At 41.3% G+C, this 23,173-nt stretch overlaps 2 protein-coding genes across 3 annotated transcripts in view; one reads left to right on the top strand and one right to left on the bottom strand.

The window, feature by feature from the left end:
* Positions 1–667: 667 nt before the first annotated feature.
* The window catches only part of LOC128427300 (ras-related protein Rab-26), a 67,777-nt gene continuing 45,271 nt past the window's right edge, over positions 668–23,173 (bottom strand). Inside the window, 4 exon segments of the mRNA XM_053414387.1 lie at positions 668–2,617; positions 5,242–5,318; positions 5,778–5,834; positions 9,066–9,131. Coding sequence (XP_053270362.1) covers positions 2,515–2,617; positions 5,242–5,318; positions 5,778–5,834; positions 9,066–9,131 — 303 coding nt within the window. The 3' untranslated portion in view covers positions 668–2,514.
* Positions 15,261–19,005, top strand: LOC128427205 (putative protein TPRXL). Of its 2 annotated transcripts, none has more exons than XM_053414306.1 (3): positions 15,261–15,356; positions 16,510–17,582; positions 18,422–19,005. In XM_053414306.1, exons 1-3 carry the CDS (start codon positions 15,286–15,288, stop codon positions 18,472–18,474), a joined length of 1,197 nt encoding a protein of 398 aa, XP_053270281.1. In that variant the 5' UTR covers positions 15,261–15,285; the 3' UTR covers positions 18,475–19,005. The 2 variants fall into 2 exon arrangements, with proteins under 2 accessions (XP_053270281.1, XP_053270280.1); XM_053414305.1 differs by having other exon boundaries at positions 18,419–19,005.

Genomic DNA, 23,173 nt, shown 5'->3' with positions numbered 1-23,173 from the left:
CCATTTATCATGTTTATTGTGACCCTAACTCTCAGTATGTCATGTGTCAGAAGATTTTACCTGAGAATATTTGAGAAAATTAAAGGAAGAATTTGGCTTGGTGTGACTGGGCTCTACAGACCACATTGACCACAAAAATGTATACTCTGTTGCGCACAGCTGAACAGATCATAAGTAACTTTTATTTTGGCCGGTTCAGGACTTTGATGTGGGCAGAAATTGATTGAATATCAAATTGATTGTTAATTATCAAAGCAAACACGCCAGAACAGTCTTCTGAAGCACAAATGGTAAAATGAAGATGGCCAGATTTATATTTATTGCAGTGCATATATTGCTTATTTGATAAATACTTATCTAAGATCCAAATCCTGTGGGGTTTTACACTGAGCACCTATCAGGCTAATGTTAATTTCTTCAGCAAAATCTTTGTAAAAAGAAAATGTTATCGCTACCATCTGTTTTATAGTCACAGTAATGATTCTTCATAATGTAATAATAAGTGACTGCCACACGATGGTGCTGCACATCCACATCTAAGCTTCATGATGGTTCATTCAAAGACTTCATTGTTGATTCTTTAATGAGAATACTTGAGATTGATACAATACAAATCATTTCAGATAAGATACAGATTACAAGTTAACAATATATTTATCTCATTTAGTTTGAATTAAATTTAAGCATTTTGAAGCTTTATTTACAGGATTTTCAAATAAAATGTGTATTCTTTTTAACATCGGCAGAACCAGCTACGATAAAACATCTGACAAAAATAAATAAAATCTGTTTTTAATCAAAGCAACCTCTGCTCGTGAATCCTCCGTCTTTCTTCGTCCCTGAATACGACAAACAACAGCAACATCTTTCAGCTCACAACATTAGATCAGCACAGTTATAATGATGACATAAAATGAACCAGAGCCGGGTGATTAAAGATGAGAAAAAGGATTATATCAATATAATTATCAATAAAATTATAACAAAAGTTAAATATATATAGCTGATTCATTGTGAGAGCATGGTGATCTGCTTATAAATAATATTTTAAAACCCTAATCTTAAAAATCTTTGAACTAAAACAAATTTATTGTGATATATATATTGAATCAACTGATATTAAACTCTTTCTCTTGGTTTAAAATTTACTGTGATATATACACAACTGGAGAATAATGTACAATATATAAACAACAGCAATATTAACAAAAAATAAATGCAAGGTCTTTCTTTGAGGCTTTTCGCCACCTTTCACTGACTTCGTGGATTTGACGCATCAAATAACTGATAACGAAAGATCCAGAAAAACACCTTGAGTTACAGTGAGCAGCAATATCTTCCCCTTATTTCCCATAATGCAACACGGCAGATTTCTCCCCAAAAAGTAAAATGCAAAGTACAGAAGTGGTCAGTGAACACCTACATGCAATGACAGAGAGATGTATGCTTATTAAATGGAACACATCAAAGCTTTCAACTCAAACTGGACAAATGTCAAAGAGCTTAAAAGAAATTTTACACTAGGATATAGTATTAAAAACGGTTATATTTCATCCTGTACAAAAACAGCACACAGTGCCATTTGACTGTTTAACATCAGGAGCAGAACTGTATCCGTAAAAACATGTTCATCAGATCTATTTCTATTACATTAAGATTGATTCAATATTTAACATGTCTGTGTCCATATACTTGAGTTTCAACAAGACGGGCGTTTACAAACATTTCGGCACACAAAAGTAAAATTACATAGGAAATATGTACATTGTCACGCTTATGGAAAATGGCACAGAATGGATTTAACAGGTGTGTGTGTGTGTATACTTGTACTGAAATCTTTTGTCGAGACCTTTTAGAGCATACAACTCCCCAGTTACCGGACGGCTTCTTGAACCAGTGGTTAGGTTTAGGACAGTTGGGGAAGGCATTATGACCTCAGGGAGCTATTTTCTTTAGTAACTCCAAATGAGGGATCTAAACTTCTGACCTCAAGGTTTCACCACATTTTTTTCTTTTATATAGCCCATATTCAAAAATCAAAATTTTTCTCATAGGGCTTAACAAGATGCAGCATCCTGTGTCCTTATTGATTGACAAGTATTGTCTTTGTTTCCCACCGAGGTAATTAGGCGTACGCATTGTGTGCAAGTGGTTATGGTTGGGTTGAGATAAGAATGTGGTGTTTTGAATGAGCATGAGGGGATGTTAGGATTAGGGACTGCATTACAATAATAAGTGTCCTTACTAAGATAGAAGTACAAGGTTGCGTGTGTATAAACATGCATGCTGATAGGAATTTATATTACATTCACAGTTGCAGAGGACAGGTGGGTTGGGAGAGAGAGCGTATTGGCAGTATCACCACAAAAATAAATATTACAAACACTGAGAATCCATGATTATTCCCAGACACACAAACTCAGATTTAATACATATTCTTAACAGAACACACACGTTCCCTCCCTCACACACAAACACACACACACACACACACACACACAGATGGCATGTGGTCTACGAGCGGCAGCATCCAACCGTCCTCATTTCCTGGTCGACGTACTCCTGAAGCTGGAACTTTGGCTGGTCAGGCTCCTTCATGGTCCTGTGCTTCAGTTCTCTGAGACACAGACACAGGAGATAATGTAAGGTTAGCACTGCTGACAAAGAGCGATGGCAACTTAGAAAACAATATAGAATGAAATCATCACAGCTTTTAACACCTTTCCAATTGTAAAACTTAATTACTTGACTTTATGTGGAATTACTAGCAGAGGTCCTTTTCTTTTACATTTAGAAATGTGGCCGATCATTTTTGATTTATTGTGATTCCTCCCCTCATCTCCTCCTGCTGTCACTGGCCCAGGTCTCTCAGCCAAGTCACTGGCGAGTTGGCGGCACGTTGAGGCGAGTCACAGATTGTCGTGGAGGAAGAAGAGCGCCATCTTCCACTGAACGGCCACAGTTCAAATGTTTGCCATCTGACAAGACATGCTGCCATAAAGAGTATGAACCGCAGGCCTTGGAAAAAGATGGATGACACAATAGCAGCCCAAATGTGAAGCCAAGGCGTCTTGATCGCCCCCTGTTGGCTGGCTGCAGTATAAAGCACCTTTTCCACTGGTTAGAACCCCACTAACATCTGTCCTTTGTTCGCAATGGGAATGGATACTCCTGGGTCAGATGACTCTGCAGCAGACACAGGTTTTTAATCGGATCCGGCCCCGATCGGCAGTGATGGAAACATGACACGGCTGAACGGGTTCACTGCCACTTCTTCATTTTGTCTAGATGCTTACGCTGAACCTTTTCCAGTGCATTGAATGTTCGGGAGAAGTTCGGCGCGTGAGTAGACATGAACGTTTGTTTGTATTTATTTCTTCTAACATCTTTCTAACAGTGATTTTCTGTCCTTAGCACTGGCAAGACAGCAACGTGAGAGAGCCGATCACTTTCTGGCACATTTTGGCAAATTCGGACATGACCCACAGGGGAGAAAAAAACTGACTGGCAAACTCCGATACTGGCAATGGGAACTGAGTCAAGACAGCTATAAAAACCATTAGATAATTATTTTATTGTTAAGGCTTCTACTTTTTCTCTGCAAATTTTTCTTATGATTTGTGTTTTTTTTGTTGTCTTGGAATGTTTGGTTTGTTCTTACTCTGAAATATTGTAAAAAGTTTTTCACAAAGTCATTACATTTTGTATCGGCATGTTGTTCTGTAACCGACTGAAGGCTTTTCTTGGCAACACCCAACAAGCCTGTTACCACAACAAAGAAACAAATGTTATGCAGCTCCCACACAAACTGTATCCTCACTTTTAATATCAGTTATTAAGAATATTATTGAGACAAATAAGATTCCTGGAGTTTTATCGTCTTGTAGTTTGTGTTTCTGTTACCTGGATGTTGGACTTTGACATTTTCTATCATACCATGGCTGCAGGGAACAAATGCCTCTACATCATCTCAAAAATAATATTTGATATCTTCCTGCTCTCATATTACCAGACTGATACTTTGTTTTTAAGACATTAGTGCTAAATATTTTTCCTTTTGCTCATAAATGTGTTCACAACTGTCCCTGTTCACTGATACAGAATGTGAACGTACTTAAACTGCAATGCCTCTTTTAGTAAGTTTAAAAAAAGAGAGGTGGAGGTTAGGACACCAGTAATTGTCGTGATCAATTTGTCAAGGTGTGAAGTCCTCAGTCTGATTGCTGTAAACAAATACTTGTGCGTGATGAATGCGAATGACGACTGACTAACTTCTGATTTAGATTCTGTAGATCTCTGCTCTTCCACCAAAGCATTTTCCTTTAACCATTTAGGGTTAAATGTGGGCGCGAATGGGGAAGAATCCACACATGCACGTCTCCAGGTGGAGTTTGATTTGTTAAGGGAACATTGCTTTCAGGTGGGCTTACGCACGCTTTTATAATAAATATATCTGATCATTGTTTTGGGGCATTCACCATATGTTCACCGTTTTATAAATGAGGCCCCAAGTTTTCCTGATCTCAGGGTGATTTCAGTTCCAGCAGCTTTGTCACCGTGGCACAGTTTTTATTGTTTTAACTTTTGAGTTGGGGGGTCTAAAGATCTGTTTTCGATACTAGTTTTTTTTTTTGGTTGTTAGTCAGAGGGGGAAGTATCTGGGTCCGTCGGCCCGCTGCGTGATTGGCCCATTGTTTTTCTTTTCAAACTGGCCTACATACTCTCACTGTTTAATATACCATCACATTTTTCATTTGATGTGTCTGGGGTGACAGACACATCAAGTTAAGTTTCCTTGTTGTGGCTGTTATATTTTCAAAAAATCACTCTGTGTTCATGTAAATGTTTGACAATGAAATCGGTTTACTTCGTGCATGCCCACTGTTGCTTTGTGAATAAGGCACAAGTCAGTAACAACAACGTGCCTAATACCAGTTTCTCTGTTTGGTTAGCACTGCTATTACAGTCTTATTACAAGTTTTATTTATTACATTACCGGCATTCACAGGCATCTGCCAATATTAGTTGGACCATGATGTTCTTCTCTGGTACTTGAAGGTTAGTTGATGTCATATATATATATATATCCTAGCTCTTATCACTGAAACGGCACAGCACACAAAAGCTACTCAACCTCCGCATTTGGCTCCTTCAAAGGAAAGTTTCCTTTCAAACTGAGGGCACAGGGACATTTGCTCTTTATACTGGGCTGTTATGTGTGTGTGTGTGTGAGTGACTCACTTGGCCACAGCAGTGAAGGCCAGCTCCACATTCAGTCCAGTTCTGGCGCTCGTCTCCATATAGGGCACTCCAAACTCCTGCATGGAGAAAGAGAGAAAGATCTTTTATTGTATGGAATTTGCTCTATTGTGTCGTTCCCTGTGGGTGATCAATAGTGACGCAGATACAAACATAAGGTTAAGTTGGGGTTCAGGATTTGAAGTTTGGGTTTGGATCTGTGGTTTTAAGTACCTGAAGAGGTGGGAGGACTCTGCTGATCAATACCGAGCGAGCACAGTATGTAACTAATGAAGATAGAATAATTGAATTCACACTCTCGCATGCTTATCGGAGCAAAACAACCTGGAAAATTAGGTTACCCCCCTCCCAACCGCAAATCATTTATTCCCAACAATAACAACGTTATGTGTTCATGAATACATAATTACAGACACTCATCAAGAAACAGCTGCCTGACGGCGGGGAGCTTCACGTGCACGTGGCTGTGTGGGCAGATTCCCAACAGCTTCTTTTTATTCGTGTGTCATGAAGCTCACCTTTGCCAGTTTCTCTCCCTCCTCCCGCTTCACCGCCCTGTCGTGTGTGGAGTCGGCCTATGGACACACAATAGACACACAAGTCCTGTCACACAGAGTCTGGGGAGATGTACGATGCTACAAAGTGAATTCAAAGGATTCAGTCATCCATGTTTGATGCATCCGTGTACATCCCTATCAAATCTTCCTGGATTTGAACATTCTATTTCACAGATTAGATATTTCCCAGGATGCCTTGTCATAAAAATAAAAACACTAAAGCTGCAATAACCACTTTCTTTGTCCACTTTGAGGGAGAGGAGCTCTATATGAAGCTAGAAATACAATATCTGCTCTAATCTTCCAAAGCTGCTCCCTCTTTATATACAAGCTTAGAAGGGGTGAGACATGAGCCATGTTTCGGCAAATTAATGAGTGGAAGAGCAAAGTTTATTTTCTTTTAGCTCTGTTTTGGTCTTCACCGACTCCAGAGGAGAATAATATTTGTTTTTAACTTGTTATACCAGCTGTGGCTTCTGTCTGCCTGTTGTTTGATGCCAGGCAAGTAGGGCACTGCTAGCCTGGATGCCAGACGAACTTAGCCCCGCCCACAACATTTTGGTCGGGCAGTTCGGTCTGGAGTCGCTCCATTGGGAAAAAATTATGGGGCGTGTTTCAACTGACCAGGAAGTAAAATTCCTCTTCGCTCAATTGGATAGACCAACAACCAATCAGAGCAACGTAGTATGTGATGTATGCTAAGCAACGCATTGTGAATTATTTACTAAAGGCCGAATTATAGTCCTGCGACTGCAACCGCGGAAGGCCACGCAGCTGCATCGACGGACTCGTTTTGGTTTATGCTTCACTCACGTGTTGCAACGCAATTCACCGCCAGAACACTAGGCGGAGTAACGTTTTGTTTCGAAAACAAAACACACAAAGAAGAGACGTCTTCTTCTTCGTCGAATCTTTATTTACATCGCCACTCCGGCTCCTAATAGCCTATTTCTGGCGGACAAATCCTCCAGTCAGTGACAGGTTATACAAGTGGTCTTACTTTCGGATCTCTTCTGCCAAGTGCTCTTCTATTTGTTCCATATTCGTTCTTCTAAATCTTCCGTGATTTCCGCGTATTGTGGGGCATGAAACCGGAAACTAGACTCCGGACGGGATGTAGTAAGCAGACCAATCACAAGCCTTGCGGGCTGCGTGAGGCTCGCGTCGTTTTGTCGTGTAGTTAGAAAAATTGGCGGACGCACGCAAGCCCGCAGAGGGCACGAAAGGGGCGTGTTGCGTGTCTTGCGTGCATGCGTGCGTCCGTGCAACACGAGTATAATTCGGCCTTAACGCCGGGTTCACTCCGGACGCTTCAGCGCAGCGCCAAGCCTTAAATAACAGCTGGCTCCCATCCACTCCCATGTTAAAACTTTGTGCCGGTCACACCGGAGGCTGAAGCACCGCGAGGCAGCCTTGGCGCAGCGCGGTGCTTCAGCCTCCGGTGTGACCAGCACAAAGCCGTGCAGCGATCTACTGGATCAACGGGTGATATTATTAGCGCTGCCCGGCGGTTCAGCGTCGCTTCAGTGTCCGTTGAGAACAGCCAAGCGCCGGGGCGATAGGGATTAGCGCGGTGCTCTGGTGTCGCCTCCACGTTCTGTGTTCCTCTTTCAAAATGAATGCGCTGTCGATGTCTTCTAAAACAGACTCAATGGCAGCATCTACACATCTCAGCTCGCCAGCGGCAGGCATGTTTGTTGAAAACGAATTCAACCCAGGGGCACTTTGATGACGTGGTTGATTACGTTACCGTTGATCATCTGTCAATCATCGTATAAAGCCCGCCCTGACAATCTGGTTGGCCCGGTCGGGCCATAATTTTTTCCCAATGGAGCGACTCCAGACTAGCCTGGATGCCAGACGAACTTAGCCCCGCCCACAACATTTTGGTCGGGCAGTTCGGTCTGGAGTCGCTCCATTGTGAAAAAATTATGGGGCGTGTTTCAACTGACCAGGAAGTAAAATTCCTCTTCGCTCAATTGGATAGACCTACAACCAATCAGAGCAACGTAGTATGTGACGTATGCTAAGCAACGCATTGTGAGTTATTTACTGGGTTCACACCGGACGCTTCAGCGCAGCGCCAAGCCTTAAATAACAGCTGGCTCCCATCCACTCCCATGTTAAAACTTTGTGCCGGTCACACCGGAGGCTGAAGCACCGCGAGGCAGCCTTGGTGCAGCGTGGTGCTTCAGCCTCCGGTGTGACCGGCACAAAGCCGTGCAGCGATCTACTGGATCAACGGGTGATATTATTAGCGCTGCCCGGCGGTTCAGCGTCGCTTCAGTGTCCGTTGTGAACAGCCAAGCGCCGGGGCGATAGGGATTAGCGCGGTGCTTTGGCGTCGCCTCCACGTTCTGTGTTCCTCTTTCAAAATGAATGCGCTGTCGATGTCTTCTAAAACAGACTCAATGGCAGCATCTACACATCTCAGCTCGCCAGCGGCAGGCATGTTTGTTGAAAACGAATTCAACCCGAGGGCACTGTGATGACGTGGTTGTTTACGTTACCGTTGATCATCTGTCAATCATCGTATAAAGCCCGCCCTGACAATCTGATTGGCCCGGTCGGGCCATAATTTTTTCCCAATGGAGCGACTCCAGACCAAACTGCCCGACCAAATTGTTGTGGGCGGGGCTAAGTTCGTCTGGCATCCAGGCTAGGGCACTGCTTTTTTCCTCATTGAAGACAGCAAGGTAGCTGGAAATTGAGGTGCTGAGGGGACTGTAGCACCCCCTATCTGCGATAAGATATATATATTTTTTTTTTTAAAGCAGCGCAGAAGTAAACCTATCTGCAAATAATTGTGTGTGTATATATGATTTCTGATACACAAAATGGGACATAGATTAATCGAACTTGAATTATCACAATTTTAGTGGTGATGGTGGAAGTAGTGGATTTGATATGCCTCTAAAAAAATTATTTCAATGTCTTTTAAAACAGACATTTAACTCACTTTAAAAAGGAAAACAAATTAAAGCGTTATATAGACATTATATAAGATGACAGCGAAAAAAGAAACGGATTCAATAAATAAAGGTTTGAACTAAACTTTGATACTTCAGTTCAGAGCTGTAGAGCTCTGTGTTCATTCTCCACCGACCTGCTTTTTCAACCATTCAAATGATGAGTTCCAACTAAATAGTCCATCTGTCCTTACAACCTGATTTCCCAGAACCCCTCCCTCCCTGATCCCTCCCTCTGAGTCCATCTGTCTGTCCTTCTCCCGGAGCTGCAAAGTCTCACCTTGTTGCCCAGCAGCATGAGGACCACGTCCTGCTGAGCGTACTCATGGATCTCTGTCAACCACGCCTGGACACAGAGAGGGATCCAAGGGGGGGGGGATGGAGAAGAAGGATAAGGAGAGGGAGAGAGAGAACAGCAGAAATGGGCATGATGGAGCAGGGGTTAAATTGCGGATAAAGCGAGGCAACAGAGGAGATGGATGAATCCACACAGAGGGAGCGAGGGAGAAAGACAAAGGATTCATTTATGGCTGATTGGCTGCAGTTCATCTTGCCCTGCACTCCTGCACCAGATCTTCACCCTCTTTAATCCTCCTGCCTTTCTACTCTTCCATCTTCATCCAATTACAGGCCAGTGCTCTCTGTTACCTGTCTTGGTTAAAAAGCACTTAGGGTTTATGGAGGATCCAACACAGACACACACACACACACACACACAAACACACTTTCTTCAGATATAGATCTCATTGTGAGTTCACGATAGCATATGTGTGGTGCACATAAAAACGAATCTATCCAGTGGTCAGTGATGTCAGAAGAGAGCGGAACGGTTGTAGACTGCCTTAATAACCCGGCAGGCCTGTCTTTATCGTCTGTCTATGGAACAAATCATCTAATATTAGCAAAGACATTATTAAATTAGAATAATAATTAATATTATTCCCTTGGTGCAATGGTTAAAGGTAATGCTACCTAGATGGGATGTGTTTATACGGAAAAAAACAGATTTCCGAGAGGTCGTGATCACAGACTGTAATTAAAGATGCACGACGCGTCTCCATGAAAACATTCACTGAAAAACATTTAAACAAACAGTATGATAAGAAATACCTAACATTAATGAATGAACGCCTTACTGATCTCTGTGGTAGAGCAACAGCAATTTAAAGTTCAGATAACAGTAGCTTGGATTGGAAGACCAACGCCTCGTTCCCACAGTTTTATTTCATGTCTGCAATACTCCCTATAGGTTCAATGCACGGAGAAACATTTCTTATACAAGTGGAGCGGGAGATCACAGCAGCCATAGGAAAGGCAATGCTGTCAGAACAGATATGCAACAACAGTCTTTCTCACATGTGTTAGTGTCATCATGGAGAGGAATAAATGCACATTGAACCGGTAAAATGGATCTCTGCTGCCTAAGATTGGTGGTTACAACAAATTGATTATGACAATCAATATCATTATAATAAATATCTATTGATGTATATGAATGTACTAATGAGCACTCCCTCGTTTATTCAACTTCGATTTTATTTTATCCAGCATCGAAATGTGTTAAACTTCCAAAACAAGTTTATATAATAAATTCGACAGTTACGCTGTTTGCCATAAACATCAAACAACCTTATATAATGAAATAGCCTGTTAGCGGATTAGCTTTAAAGCTAACTTCCAGTTTGTCTGAAGTCCATCAAAAGTTTGAACACGTACAAACCCCAGCCAGATAAAACAACAACCTGGAGTTGGGCGACTTTTGCAACACATCGGAGATCAGAGGAGTAAATAAGTACATTTTTGCTGAGAAGTGAATGCTAGACACTATTCTATTGTAAGACTGACCTTACCATGGCTGATTTAATAGAATGCAAGATGGAACAAGTATTTCACAGGTCCCTTGCAATACCATGACCAACCAGTGGGAATCCACAGGCCATTGGCTAATAAAAAGCTTTTATATGAAATAAAGGTGCTTTATGGGGCTGGGGTTTTTAATTTATTTAGCTCCAAACCCTATTTGTCCATGTAGCTGAGCAGTGTGCTTGTGTCTTGTGATAAGGAAGGTGCGTTATGGTAAAGTAGGATTTTGAATGAAGGCTACAATAATTTACATTATATCCAGGCAGCTGCCCTACTTTCATGTTTGTAATTATGGAAATAATTTCAGTTATGGTAATTACCGCCCCCTTAAAATTTGCTGTGCATATACTAAACAGTAGGTGTGTGTGATTAAATCTAAATCCAGTCTTGCCCCTCAGCCACCTTGAGAAGTTGCACTATTTTGGCCCTAAAATGAATTTTGGGATGGTAATGATACTAATTAATGAGCCACAGAGGACTGTGGGATTCGTATTAACTTTCAAGCCGACTTAACGTTCTGTTCACAGGATATCTTGAAGGACAGGTAGATGGTATGAGACATGGATGTGAATGGGAAGTAGATGGAGTATTGACATGGGAGAGCTTATGCAACAGCAAGTCAGGGTTAAGAGCGGTTCAAGGAGAACAGAAGATTGTACTGTTCACAGTAACAGGGGAATGGAGGTGTCATCAGTGCAAAGGTGAAAGGAGAGATGTCCTACACCAAAATGTCAACAAAATAAGTGTGTGTGTGTATATACATACATATATGATGCAGTGTTGACCTTGAAATGCCAAGAGACCTCTCAGCTTCCGGAGTACACATTTTATGTTATAGTTAAATTCAAAGCATATGAAATCCTATAACCTCCAGGAATGTAAGTTGATGTCCTGAACTGTTATTGTACAAAATTATCAAACATCTGTTATGTTTTGACTTAATGAAAAAATTTCCATCAATCCCAATTATCCATAAATTTTCTACTACTCATGATGCTGTTATTTCTACAAATGTATTTCACTTTTAGAAACGTTCAACATAAACCAAACTAAATACAATAATGGTGCAAGAGTTGGATATGACATGTTTTCTGGCCTTTTGTTGTGTCTCTTCATGTGAGCCCCATTTCCAGTGTGCATTCCATCAGCGAGTCTTCCTCTGCAGTTGAGGTGCAGTTCAACCAATGCTTACCAGGAAATCATGCTAGTTTTTATCATCAATCTACAGCAATACCGAAAGGCAGTACCACCCTTGCTATTAATAGACAACTCAACTATTTACATCGTTCTGCTTAATAAGTCCTGAATTAACCATTTGTTTCACCGCCTCACAGTTGTGAGCCTGCCCCCTTCAGTCAAGTTACAAATGGCTCAAAAAGTTTGCAGAACATTGATGTTGCAGTATAGTTGACCTTTTGAATGTAATTACTTCATCATTTTATCCAATTACACAGATGCCTTATTTTTTGCCACAACTTATCAATTAATTCTGGAGTAATGGTCGAAGAAAAGTTTGTGAACTTGACCTTTTACCAGCATAATAACTTCAACTTTGGGTGAAAATTGAAAGAAATTCCCTCAAGGTGTTCCTGAGGCATCCCATTAAGCACGACCACAGCTGTCGTCATTGTGGAGGTTTACGAAGGACGGTTCTAAATTCTGACAGTGATTTTCTTTGAGTAACTGGCAAGAGAGCTGCAGTGCACCATGGGAAAACCTGAGGGGATCAGCCTTCAAATCTCTCCATTTTCCTCGGAGCTTTACAGAACATCTCCACGGAGCTTTTCAGTGCTCAACTAGTCAGGGAACAATCAGTCATCTTTCAAAGAAAACATGAGCTCGTCCTCCTGCGCTTTTTATTCTCACCTGAATTCTGAAAGTTTTACTTCACACTGTTGGACTTCACCCTTCCATCCCCTGCAGCGTAGAAACACCGGTTTTCAAACATTGCAGAAAACAAGTCAAGTAACTGTTACTGAAGATTTTAAATGGAACAAACTCAACCACTGTAAGTCTCAACTAACTATAAGTAGAGAAGTCTTGGGGTCGTTTCAAAGCGATACGTCCGTTTCAAACCATGTGACCGTCACTGCCCACATACGTCGATGCTTCATTTACGTTGACATGGTTAAATGCATCCACTAGAGGGCAGCGGGGTGTTGACAGCTTCTGACCACAACACATACGGCAACAGTGGAAGAGGTAGTGAGGATGTTCCTCTCCAGAACGAAGTAAAAACTGATGTTTGTACCTGTACCAAGTAAAATCATATAGTTTAAAACCTACACTGCCCCCACACAAACGATTTCAGAAGGCACTGTCTCTTTCTGTATATGAAGCACATGTTGATCTGACCTTAGACTGGGATAAAGGGAGGACGTAAAGCCAAATCATGATTTTCCCCCTGGCTGCAGTATAGGTCGCAAACCTCCATGTTAGTAAATGGGACATGGACCAAAGTAAAAAGTCAAAAATTATGGTTACTGATGAATGGGTTTTTAATTCGTTATTTGATTCTATAAAAACGACAGCTCAGACTGACTTGTGATTGGTCAAGTGTATATCTGCGGGACCTCGGTACCGCAGCGCCTGTGTCCCGAATAATTTTGCTTAATTTTATTGCAACAGTACAGTCTATACACACACACACACACAATTTCCTCCTGTAACACCCTTCTATCTGCATCATCGGACAAGAATCACAAATGAGAGCTAATCCCCCCCCCCCCCCCCCCCCATGTGCAGGTTTACAGTATTCCGCACCGGCCCCCTGGGGGTTTACATCACTTCATTACACAGGGATTAATGTACCAAGCTCCACACCTAGCCAGCCCCGACTCTCGACGACATGCGAACCTGCCAATTACTCACACAGGCCTTAAAAGATCTCTGCGGTCTGTGGGTGGATTAGGAGGAAGTGAAAGAAGGAACGCGGCTTCTGTGCCGATCAAACTTCAAAGGCCTCGCTGTCAACGCCGAGCATTAGAGTTCAAACACTCATGTGTTCCGAGCTCGGGAGAGGGGGGGGACACGTGTACATGTTGGGTCGACATGTGATAGCTTTTGACATGCTGTTGGATTTACAGCCTTGGCTTTCAGGTCGACACTTTGCCTCTGTGTGAAGCCACGGCTGTAGGCTTCAGGCTTTACACGGAGGCTACTGCAGGATCAAGCGAGGGGTGATTCAGCAGAATATCCTGCTCTCAACGAAGATAGCAACTTCCGAAATGTGACAAAATTGCAAAGAAATAGTTAATCTTTCCTATTATAGACATTGTTTGTCAACCACATGTCTCACACTTATTTGCATATTGCTGCAACTTCCTGAACTCAGTATCTCCTCTAAACAGATAAGCAAACCTCTAACACACTATTCTCTCAGAAACAGGGATGCTGGAAGTCAGTCAGAATTGGGGTTGCTGAGAGAAGGGCTATATAATGACGTCATAAAAAATACTATGCAACAGGCATGTTTTTGTATTTATTTAAATGTGCTCATTATATTAACATTTGGTTTTATACTATTTTACATTACAGTACACATGAAATTAGAGGTTTAACCTTTCTGGTAAAGTAGCAAGGAACCATATTCAACTTATGTAATTCACCCTAAATCTTAACTTTCTCTGACTTGAATGTGATAAATAATTAAATGCTTAAGTATACAGTTGGGAAGTCTTTCTGCTTTGGTTCCACTGCTAACATAGATCCAATACAGGGAGTGGTCCATTCTGAAACTGAAAAAACAATGAAAAGGATCATTTCCATTCTGAAACTGAAAAAACAATGAAAAGGATCATTTCCATTCTGAAATGATGGCTTTATTGAAAATAATTCCACCTGGCTATAGACACAGGGACCAAGGACAGCTCCACAATCCGATGGAGAAGGCGCCCGGCCAAAGCGCCACCAAGTTCGGGGCAGACATCCAGGGAGCCACGCACACCTCCACTAAGTCCTCTTACAGGTAGCACGTATCATTCGGGGTATTTTTCATACAAATTTGGAGCTTAAAGTCCTGCAGACTTTCTCTGGCCAGCATGCGCAGGTTAAAGTCTGCAGAATCTGCGAAGGATCTACTGCTCCTCGATTCATCGCAAGTGGGGCTCTGTCGGGATGAGGTTTCTAACAAGAGGAACCGCACACAGAGGAATGTCCAGAGAGCTTTTGGTGACAAGAGCCAATGCCTTGTTGATGACAAAAAAACTCACGCTGCATTATTCAGGTGTGATGGGCAACCTCCGGAGAAAGTCTGGACGTAGTTTTGTGGATATCCTCCTGAGGCCCTGACTGAAAATGGCTAATGTGTAAATAACAACAATTTGGTTTTTTATTAAGAAACGAGTCAATTTGACCTCATGTGGACAGTTTTCACTGGAGATTTTTTAGGCTTGAAGTCAACTGACCCTTTGATAAATATCATGACTGCTCATCAGTTCACCAAAAATAGAAAAACATGTATTTGTACTGAAGAAGCTCTGGATTATTACATAACAAGAGTAGTTGTGTTTGGTTCTGTTTGAGAAATGTGACTAACATGAACAAACTCATGATCTTAACCGTGTTGTAAAATGACTGGCCGTTAATTTGAGGAAGTTGTGGTCACATTGGTGGGCATCTGGGTGGGGTTAGAACAGATGTTAACAAAGAGAGAGGGTAAGAAATTACTCCAGACTGGAAAAGAACTGAGATCAACACAGCACCAAAGGTACATAACTTTTGAACTCTTTACATATTGGCTGCTAAGGCATGTGCTAATATTATACCATAATATTACCTTATAAAGATGATTTTCGATTTCTGGGATTTAATGGTTTCAGATTTTTTAAGTTTTTAAGCAATACACTTAATATTGTGAAACATTTTAGAAGTGTTAAATAGGCTTATTTAATTACAATGCACTATATTGTTTATCCAATCCAACTATTTAACTTTTACTTTATTTTTTAGGGGAAAAATATTCCCCCTATAAGTAAATTTCCTAAACACAGGGTTGTTACTGTGACAACCTTACTTCATATGCTAATACATTGATTACTTTATTAGCTAATGGAAGCTAATGTTAGCAAAACTAACAGCCAAAGTTAACTTGTAATATAAGCACAAGTATGAAAATATAAACAGAATAGATAATAAAATATTATAATAATAATTGGCATAAGATTATACAGTGTGAAAAGACTGCCTATTGGTAATTAAACATTCATTTATTTATATATATAAAGTGTGTGCGTGCGTCAAAATTATCTTTAATATTAAAATATTAACTGGCAAAACTTGTGTAACATTTGGTTTTGCTGTGAAAAGTCACTGGTTGCAGAAGTGAAACTGAACTTGAGAAATCGACATGGGCGTCTCTTGTTCCTCTTTTTTAAATTAACACACACAGTTGTTTTTTTTGCAGCGATCCATTCATTGACTTCTAATCATTTTGGACAGCCTTAACAAAACATGATCCCAAATTGTTAATCTAACTATTAACCTAATGTTAAAAAGGTCCTTCTTAGCTGTTTGCACGATGAGAACACTTTGCAAAGGTGGAAGGAAAAAAAATCTTCTTTTTAGGAAGAGACGTCCAACAGAACCAGACTTGGTTGGGAGGGGGTCGGCAGGCATGTTATGAGTCCGTTTACATTGAGTGTATAAAAAGATGGACAACGTATCTTCCTCCCACAACTAAACGAGGACACATTACCCAGAATATAGGTTGTGACATCTTGTGTTGGTGACATAATTTTGAGCCTAGGACTGTTTCACAATGCCCATGGACCAAGAAAAATGAATAGTCTTGTCTACAGTGCTGCATATAAATCGATATATATAAATATACCCACTCACACTGTACTTGTTTCTCTTCACAGGTCTTTATTTTATAATTCTACAATCACCAGACCTGACAAGTACTACCAACCACCTACTTACAAGATGATTAAAGGCTCCATTGCCTCTGATGGCACTGTTAGCATAGCCTGTGATAAGTGTTGCCAGATGAACAAAAAGGGGTCTAGTGGTAAAAATGTGAGCCATGGAGACGGCATGGGCAAACAAAGGCTGGGACGAGTCATAACTCACAGCCAGGAGCCCAGAGAGCTCCCTATGTCCCCTGTCTCCACCTCCAGGGCCACGCCCACTTCTCATCAGAGGCGGTGGTCAGCTGACCTCAGTAAGAGTGGGAGCCCACATGTCATTACTGTGAGGAAGAACAAGAAAGAACCACAGCCTCCTCAGCGAAGAGCATCTCTTTCTGCAGCGTCTGATGCCTTATCCAGGCGCTCCTCCTGCCCCCACATCAGAATATTGAGCTCAGCATCATCTTCCTCCTCCTCCTCTTCCACCAGCTCCTCCTGCTCCTCTCCTCCGCCCATACAGACCTCCGCCATCACCGGCCACGACCCCCTAGGTTGGAGGTTGCGTCCCAAGTCGAGCTTCACCACCACCCAGGCTCGCGCCAACAGGCTGTCTCTGCAGATCCCCCTCCCTGTCGTCGTCCCAGACTGCAAGTCCAGGACTGTCCCTAACTCTACACCAGATAACTCCCTGATGCAAGACCGCCCCCCGAAAATTAAACCCCCTGTCGGAGCCAAACCATCACGTCGGCGCCACTCGGACTCCTCAGCCTTCCTGAGATCTCCGGCTAGGCCTCTGCCCCTGGTGACACTTGAGGTACTCTGTAGCGTGCGTCTACGCCGGGTCACCCATTCAGACGAGTCCGACGACGTCTTCAGTGGGGGGAGTGAGGTGGAGTCGCCGGTGACCCCTCAGCGAAAAATACCACCACCGGTTCCAGAAAAAACCTTCATGGCCAGACGAATGGCGAAGCTGATTGCTCATTCGGCGCATCGCTGTGCACCTGTTTCCACCAAAACTATAGAGGAAGACATTAACAGCAGAGTGAAGCCTAAATCTAAACAAGCACATCAGACTGCGAAATCTGGTGAGTGCTCTTAACAGCTTCAAAGGGTACTCCTCTTTAAATTCACACTTCAATTCAGAAGTTAACTTCTATGGAAAATGTGTGAGATCCACAGGGGCGTAAACAGTGTGGAGATTTTGGTAAAGAGGTTCTGCCCTCTAGTGGTAGTGTCGCCCATCTTTATGTACAAAGAATCTCGATTGCCACGTCGTGGCTGGCTGCAGAATAGACAATAAATTCTGCCTCCTCCACGTTAGTTGATGGGACATGGACCAAATTTGAATACGTTTGGGTTTTATTAGTTATATCATGTTATAAAATGGGAGGAGATTTAATGATTACAAGCTAGGGTTGTTGTCTATGCTCTGAATCAAAACTCAAACATGGCTGATGGAATGTGGTATAAAGGGCGGACATGCAGACTGGACTTATGGATGATTTTAAATTGTGCAAACCCAATTGTTTGAACATAAACACGAAAAATTATTGTAATTTAATGTTTTGAATCCACTCACAAATATCAGTATATGGTGAATATAATAATTGCACAATCCACTGACAAGTTGGGACAAAATCCACTATAGAGCTGGTAAAAGAATTGTTAAAAATTAATTGAAATATAAATTAATTAACGATCACAACTGTATTCATAAACTGTATAAAAGCTATCTCTAATGTCTTCCACTTTACACACACACGCGTTAAAATGAAGTTGCTGCATATGAAGATGATGTACAACGTAGTCTTTAAAGTTTGCAGAGGGTCTAATGAAGATCCCTGATCAGCTTCTGACTGACTCTCTCTGTGAAGCTCCTCCTCTCCGTCAGTCAATAGTAACAGCATTTGCTTTGTTCCAGCAGGACTGCATCTGGACACCAGTTCCTCTCCACGCTTCCCTGGCAGAGAAATCTGAACCTCCAGCCCTCATCCCCAAACCTCCAACACCGTTCACTATCAAGCTGTTGTAAAATAATTCACAGATGCTACATGTACATTTGTGAGGATGGGAAACCATGGCCTCATCTAAGATCTTTTTTTTTTTTAAATCAAAGTGCTGAGCTGTGTGCATGTGTGTTCCAAAAAGTCTTTTCAAAAGTGTTTTGTACAGTATTGTGTTTTTTTTCTCTGATGTAAATATCTGCTGACTCATCTCCTTCAAGCAATTATGACGTAGTTCTCAGTGTCATTCACATATCAAGCTATTTTCAGACATGAACTCAAGAGGATGTCTGTAGAATTGGGGCTGAACTTTCTCCGGAGTTTGCTTTTCACACATAGACAACGGAGCACGAGATTCTCTGCTCAGACGCGTTCACAACACAAATCTCCAGATTGTTCAGGTGAGGTGCAAGCATTCAGATCGGTTACATGTGTACAAGACGGAAGTAAAATTAACCTGGAAAATAATAAATGCTTTTAAGAAATTAAAGTTTTCAGAATTTGACTCTCTGCACCATTGATTGTACACAACGTCTGGCACAGAAACAATAAAACCTGATAGAGCTTTTAAACAGTCAGAGCGCCCAGCCCATTCCCAACAGGCGTTTTAGAAAGGGTACTGTACAAGTTAATTCCAGCCTCATTGGATATTTATGGAAAATAAAGAGCTCATTACAAAATGTACTATACGCACAGTGTCACCTACATCCATCATTTTGATCAAATCCTTCCTCTATTAAGAACATACATGCCATCTACTGTGTAATAACCCAAAAGTGAATATTAGATGTGAAATAGTTTGCAATATTTCAGCAGAATATATTGTGAAAAAAGGCCTCAGGTAAACTGATGGGAGTGGGAGGTAAAAAGAAGAAGAAAGAAGTTTGGATGGAGTTACTGTGAATCTGGCTCTGGTCCTCTGAGACGAGCTGGGCGTCCAGCAGAGCCGAGGGAGATCTGGAGCCTGGGAAGCTGGAAGCATCACTGCAGGCTGGTGAGTTGTCAGACTGCACATCATCATACGTACACACACAAACAAGTCGATACCTCTATCTCGCACACACCTCTGTATCACACCATGTGTATACAAATCTGAAGCTGCTGCATATTTCCATTATGGTTCACTTATTTAATTCCTTTTTTGTACTACAAACAAGTAGGGCATTTTTTTTAAGCTTAATATGCCGGATAAGGATTTTTACAATTTTATTGAAATAAGTGTTGTGCACATTCTCATGCCTCACATAAACACAGGCTCACACAGACATATTACCTAATATGTCATTTTTCAAACCCCTTTGATGCCAGCTGAGTTAAAATGACAGAGTTCAAATGTCTGCTCTAGCTGAATGATCAAACACTCCAGGGTTAAAAATGTGCCAATCACGCTCGGAGTGAGCGACACTCTGGTATAAGTTCTCACTCAGTGACTGATTGAAACTTAGAGTTGAAAAAGTCTCACAATTCTAAATTAGATGGACGGATACACTTCACCTCTGACGAGGAACAAAACGATGAAGATGAAAAGCAGAGAAGAGGAGTTATTTTTATCTCTCAGAACGAGGAGAGAAGGAAATGCAGCACACTGAATATTGTGTTTTTAATACAGCAGCCGCATCCTGTGGATGACCCGGTCTTTGTATCAAACGTTGGCTGTGTCCTCCAACGGCAGCTTGAAAAATGTCAACCAAACTGTAATGAGACGTCTGGTTTGCCTCCAGTGTCACCAGCTTGTCCTACCGTTACCACGTCGCGTAGCAACAAAGCTACGGCAAAAATGTTGTTTGGTCGATTCAAAATGTTGACAACATTCGGCTTTAATTAAAAAATGTATTCACCTCACGTTTTCTGCCATTACCTCTTTGAAAAACAATTGGCTACAGAACAAAAAGGAATCGTGGGATATTTCTGGCCAGAAAGGATCCAACCATGGTTAGTAGCAGTGACTAGTGGTCGATTTAGAGGGGAAGTCAATGCAATGTCCTAACAAAGATGACTGCACTATCTCTACATGTGAGTGTATCAGTCTCTTTCAGTCCGTTATGGTGAAACATTAAAGAGCCAAGACCCACAGCTTCTTCTTATTTTCATCCTAACACTTGTCTCTCTTCCTGCTCATAAGGACAGAGTTTTGTGTCATACAATCGTCTAATAACACACTGCTAGTCTAAGAAAAAAATAGAAATCCTGTTCAGATTGTTAACTGTTGCCAAATTCAACTTTATTGTCAATTCGGCAGTATGTAGAGGGCCTAGACGGGCCTGAAATGCTGTTTCACTCTCTGTTTAAACATAAGTGGAGCTATAAGCACTTAACACATATGTTGCCCAACTATTAAGTACACATCATATTTAAGTACTTGAGTGACATTAGTGTACAACAGAGTACACAGTCAAAAGGAACAGGGTAGGAAGGAGTAGTGCAAACGAGGTTGGTGCAAAAATAGATTGAACAATGCAAAATATTTCCTGAAAAGTGATGTTGATCCACAGCTTGAGTAATGTAGCAGCAGATGTTGGGTTATAGCAGCATTTACAGTAAAATGTTTCATTTGGTTGGCTGCTGTTTTCATACAGTATAGTCAATCCGCCCTTTATTTCAAGAGCAGAACAACATGTGGTAAATACAACAAAAGAATAGAACTGACTGTAATTGCGTGAACATGTTGCTGGCCGTGTGCCGGCTGACACTGGGTGTACTGTGCATTGATTTTTGTTTAGCTCTTGTGGGAATCTTTTAAATAACAAAGACTATCTGCTGCGAGAAGCCTTTCAGGGATTTAATCATTGAATGATTTTTTTTCTCAGCCTATTTGTCCATGCATGCTGATCAATAGTGTGTATGTGTGTGTGTGTGTGTGTGTAGTATGTGAGTATTTGGAAATCAGCATCCGTCTTTAGCAAACGCTGAACAGGAGCAGCTGTGAAGCGCTGATATGAGGTTGGAACTGATTCAGTTGTTTAAAGAATCCTGGAAAATCACAAGTAATGTATTGTCTACACACACATGCATGCTACCCTGCAGTGAATGTGCAAACGTTTAATGCAAACACAACTGTCGGAGCATGAATGTGCAAATTAGTTAAGGACTCAGTTTCAAGAAGTAACGTTAGAAATGCTTTGACCACTTCGACTTTTTTTGTGTCACATGGCTAGAGTTGTTGTCACTCTGTTACATGTAGGTGTTCGCATACTTTTTTTTACAGTTGAGCCTAAATAGGAATTACCTAATCACATTGTGTTCTTACGTCTTGCCACTGGTGACAGACGTAAAAGAGTTGGTGAGTGTTGAAGTTGGTGCCTCTCTGTCTGGTGCATCTGAGTTAGATATGAAAGTCCCTAAACATAGACACTACAATGCACTGTTGATTGGCCCTTTATATAATGTATAACCTGACCTTGGAACTGCCAAGAAAGAAGGGAGCATGTGTGGAATTAGACAGGCACTGTTCTCCTGTACAAAGCTGCTATGTTCTCCCTCACACTTCCTTTGCCAATTTTCTCATCAGAAGATGGGTAAACCCAGTTTAAAAGAGATTTATTCGGCAAGTTAGTGAAGCTCAGGCCAGAATGGCTAATATTATGACCAATCATTTAAGGTGTGTGTATATTATTTTTATATATTCTATATGACGTATCCACAAACTAGTTTCCATATGTCACCTTAATTTTCACATTGTTAAATGTCTACATGTCATGACAAACAAACCATTTTGATATCTTCTTAATGAGCATATTAATGAAATTAGGACGAGAAACTCCCTGAAGACGGTCTTAAGAAGCCAAAAACATATTTTGTGGGTCCACCAGAACCTTGACCTTTAACCTTTGACCACCAAAATCAGTTCATTCTTGATTCAAAGGGAATGTTTGTACCAAATTTGAAGTAATACTCTTTCAGCATTCACACCAATTGGACGAATGGACAACGTGAACAAATATCGCCTCCGGCAACTGTCTGTCTCCTAATTTGTGTAATTTATTGATATGATTGTAACGTTTGAAATTCCCCAAAAAGTGATGAATAGGAAACTAATGGTGGTAGCCAAAAAGCAGCTTGTCACACTCGGCCATTATAATAATTGTACAAATAAACAGACAGGCCGGCTTGACAACGGGTAAAAGTACAATTCCATCATCACCATCTTCCTGACCAATTAGGGAACAAGTACATAGGATAAAATGACAGACGGTATCATGATGAAAGACTTTTGTTTTTTTCCCCAGCATCACAACAGTAATGGCGTAGATTTGAGATGTGTGTGTGTATAAATATTTGTATGATGTTCCCTAGTGTATCACTGCTTTCAAATCTGTGTGCGTCTTCTGTGTGGTGCACTACAATATTCGTTCTTCTTGACAGTACAACATCAGACTGTCACATGAAAAGACCTTGTCCCATTCAAACCTTTGTGTATCACAGGGAGCGGGATCACTGTCGGCCGCACTCAGCGTCATGAAGGTTGATTTCTTTTCTCTCTTAGCAAAGGTAACAATGAAACAGAATGCAACAGTTCTCGTCATCCAGCTGCTCCAACCTCACCCATGGTCTTCTGCTCACAACATGAAGGACAGTGGCAGAGTGTTTGCTGCATTTAGAGAATCACAGATTTACACAAATTCTGCATTCATGCCGATGTCAATAAATGTAATGTCCTTCAGTTATCTCACAAT

Source organism: Pleuronectes platessa, chromosome 21 (assembly GCF_947347685.1).
Source record: "Pleuronectes platessa chromosome 21, fPlePla1.1, whole genome shotgun sequence".
NCBI lineage: Eukaryota > Metazoa > Chordata > Actinopteri > Pleuronectiformes > Pleuronectidae > Pleuronectes > Pleuronectes platessa.
This window is presented reverse-complemented; position numbering and strand designations above follow the sequence as displayed.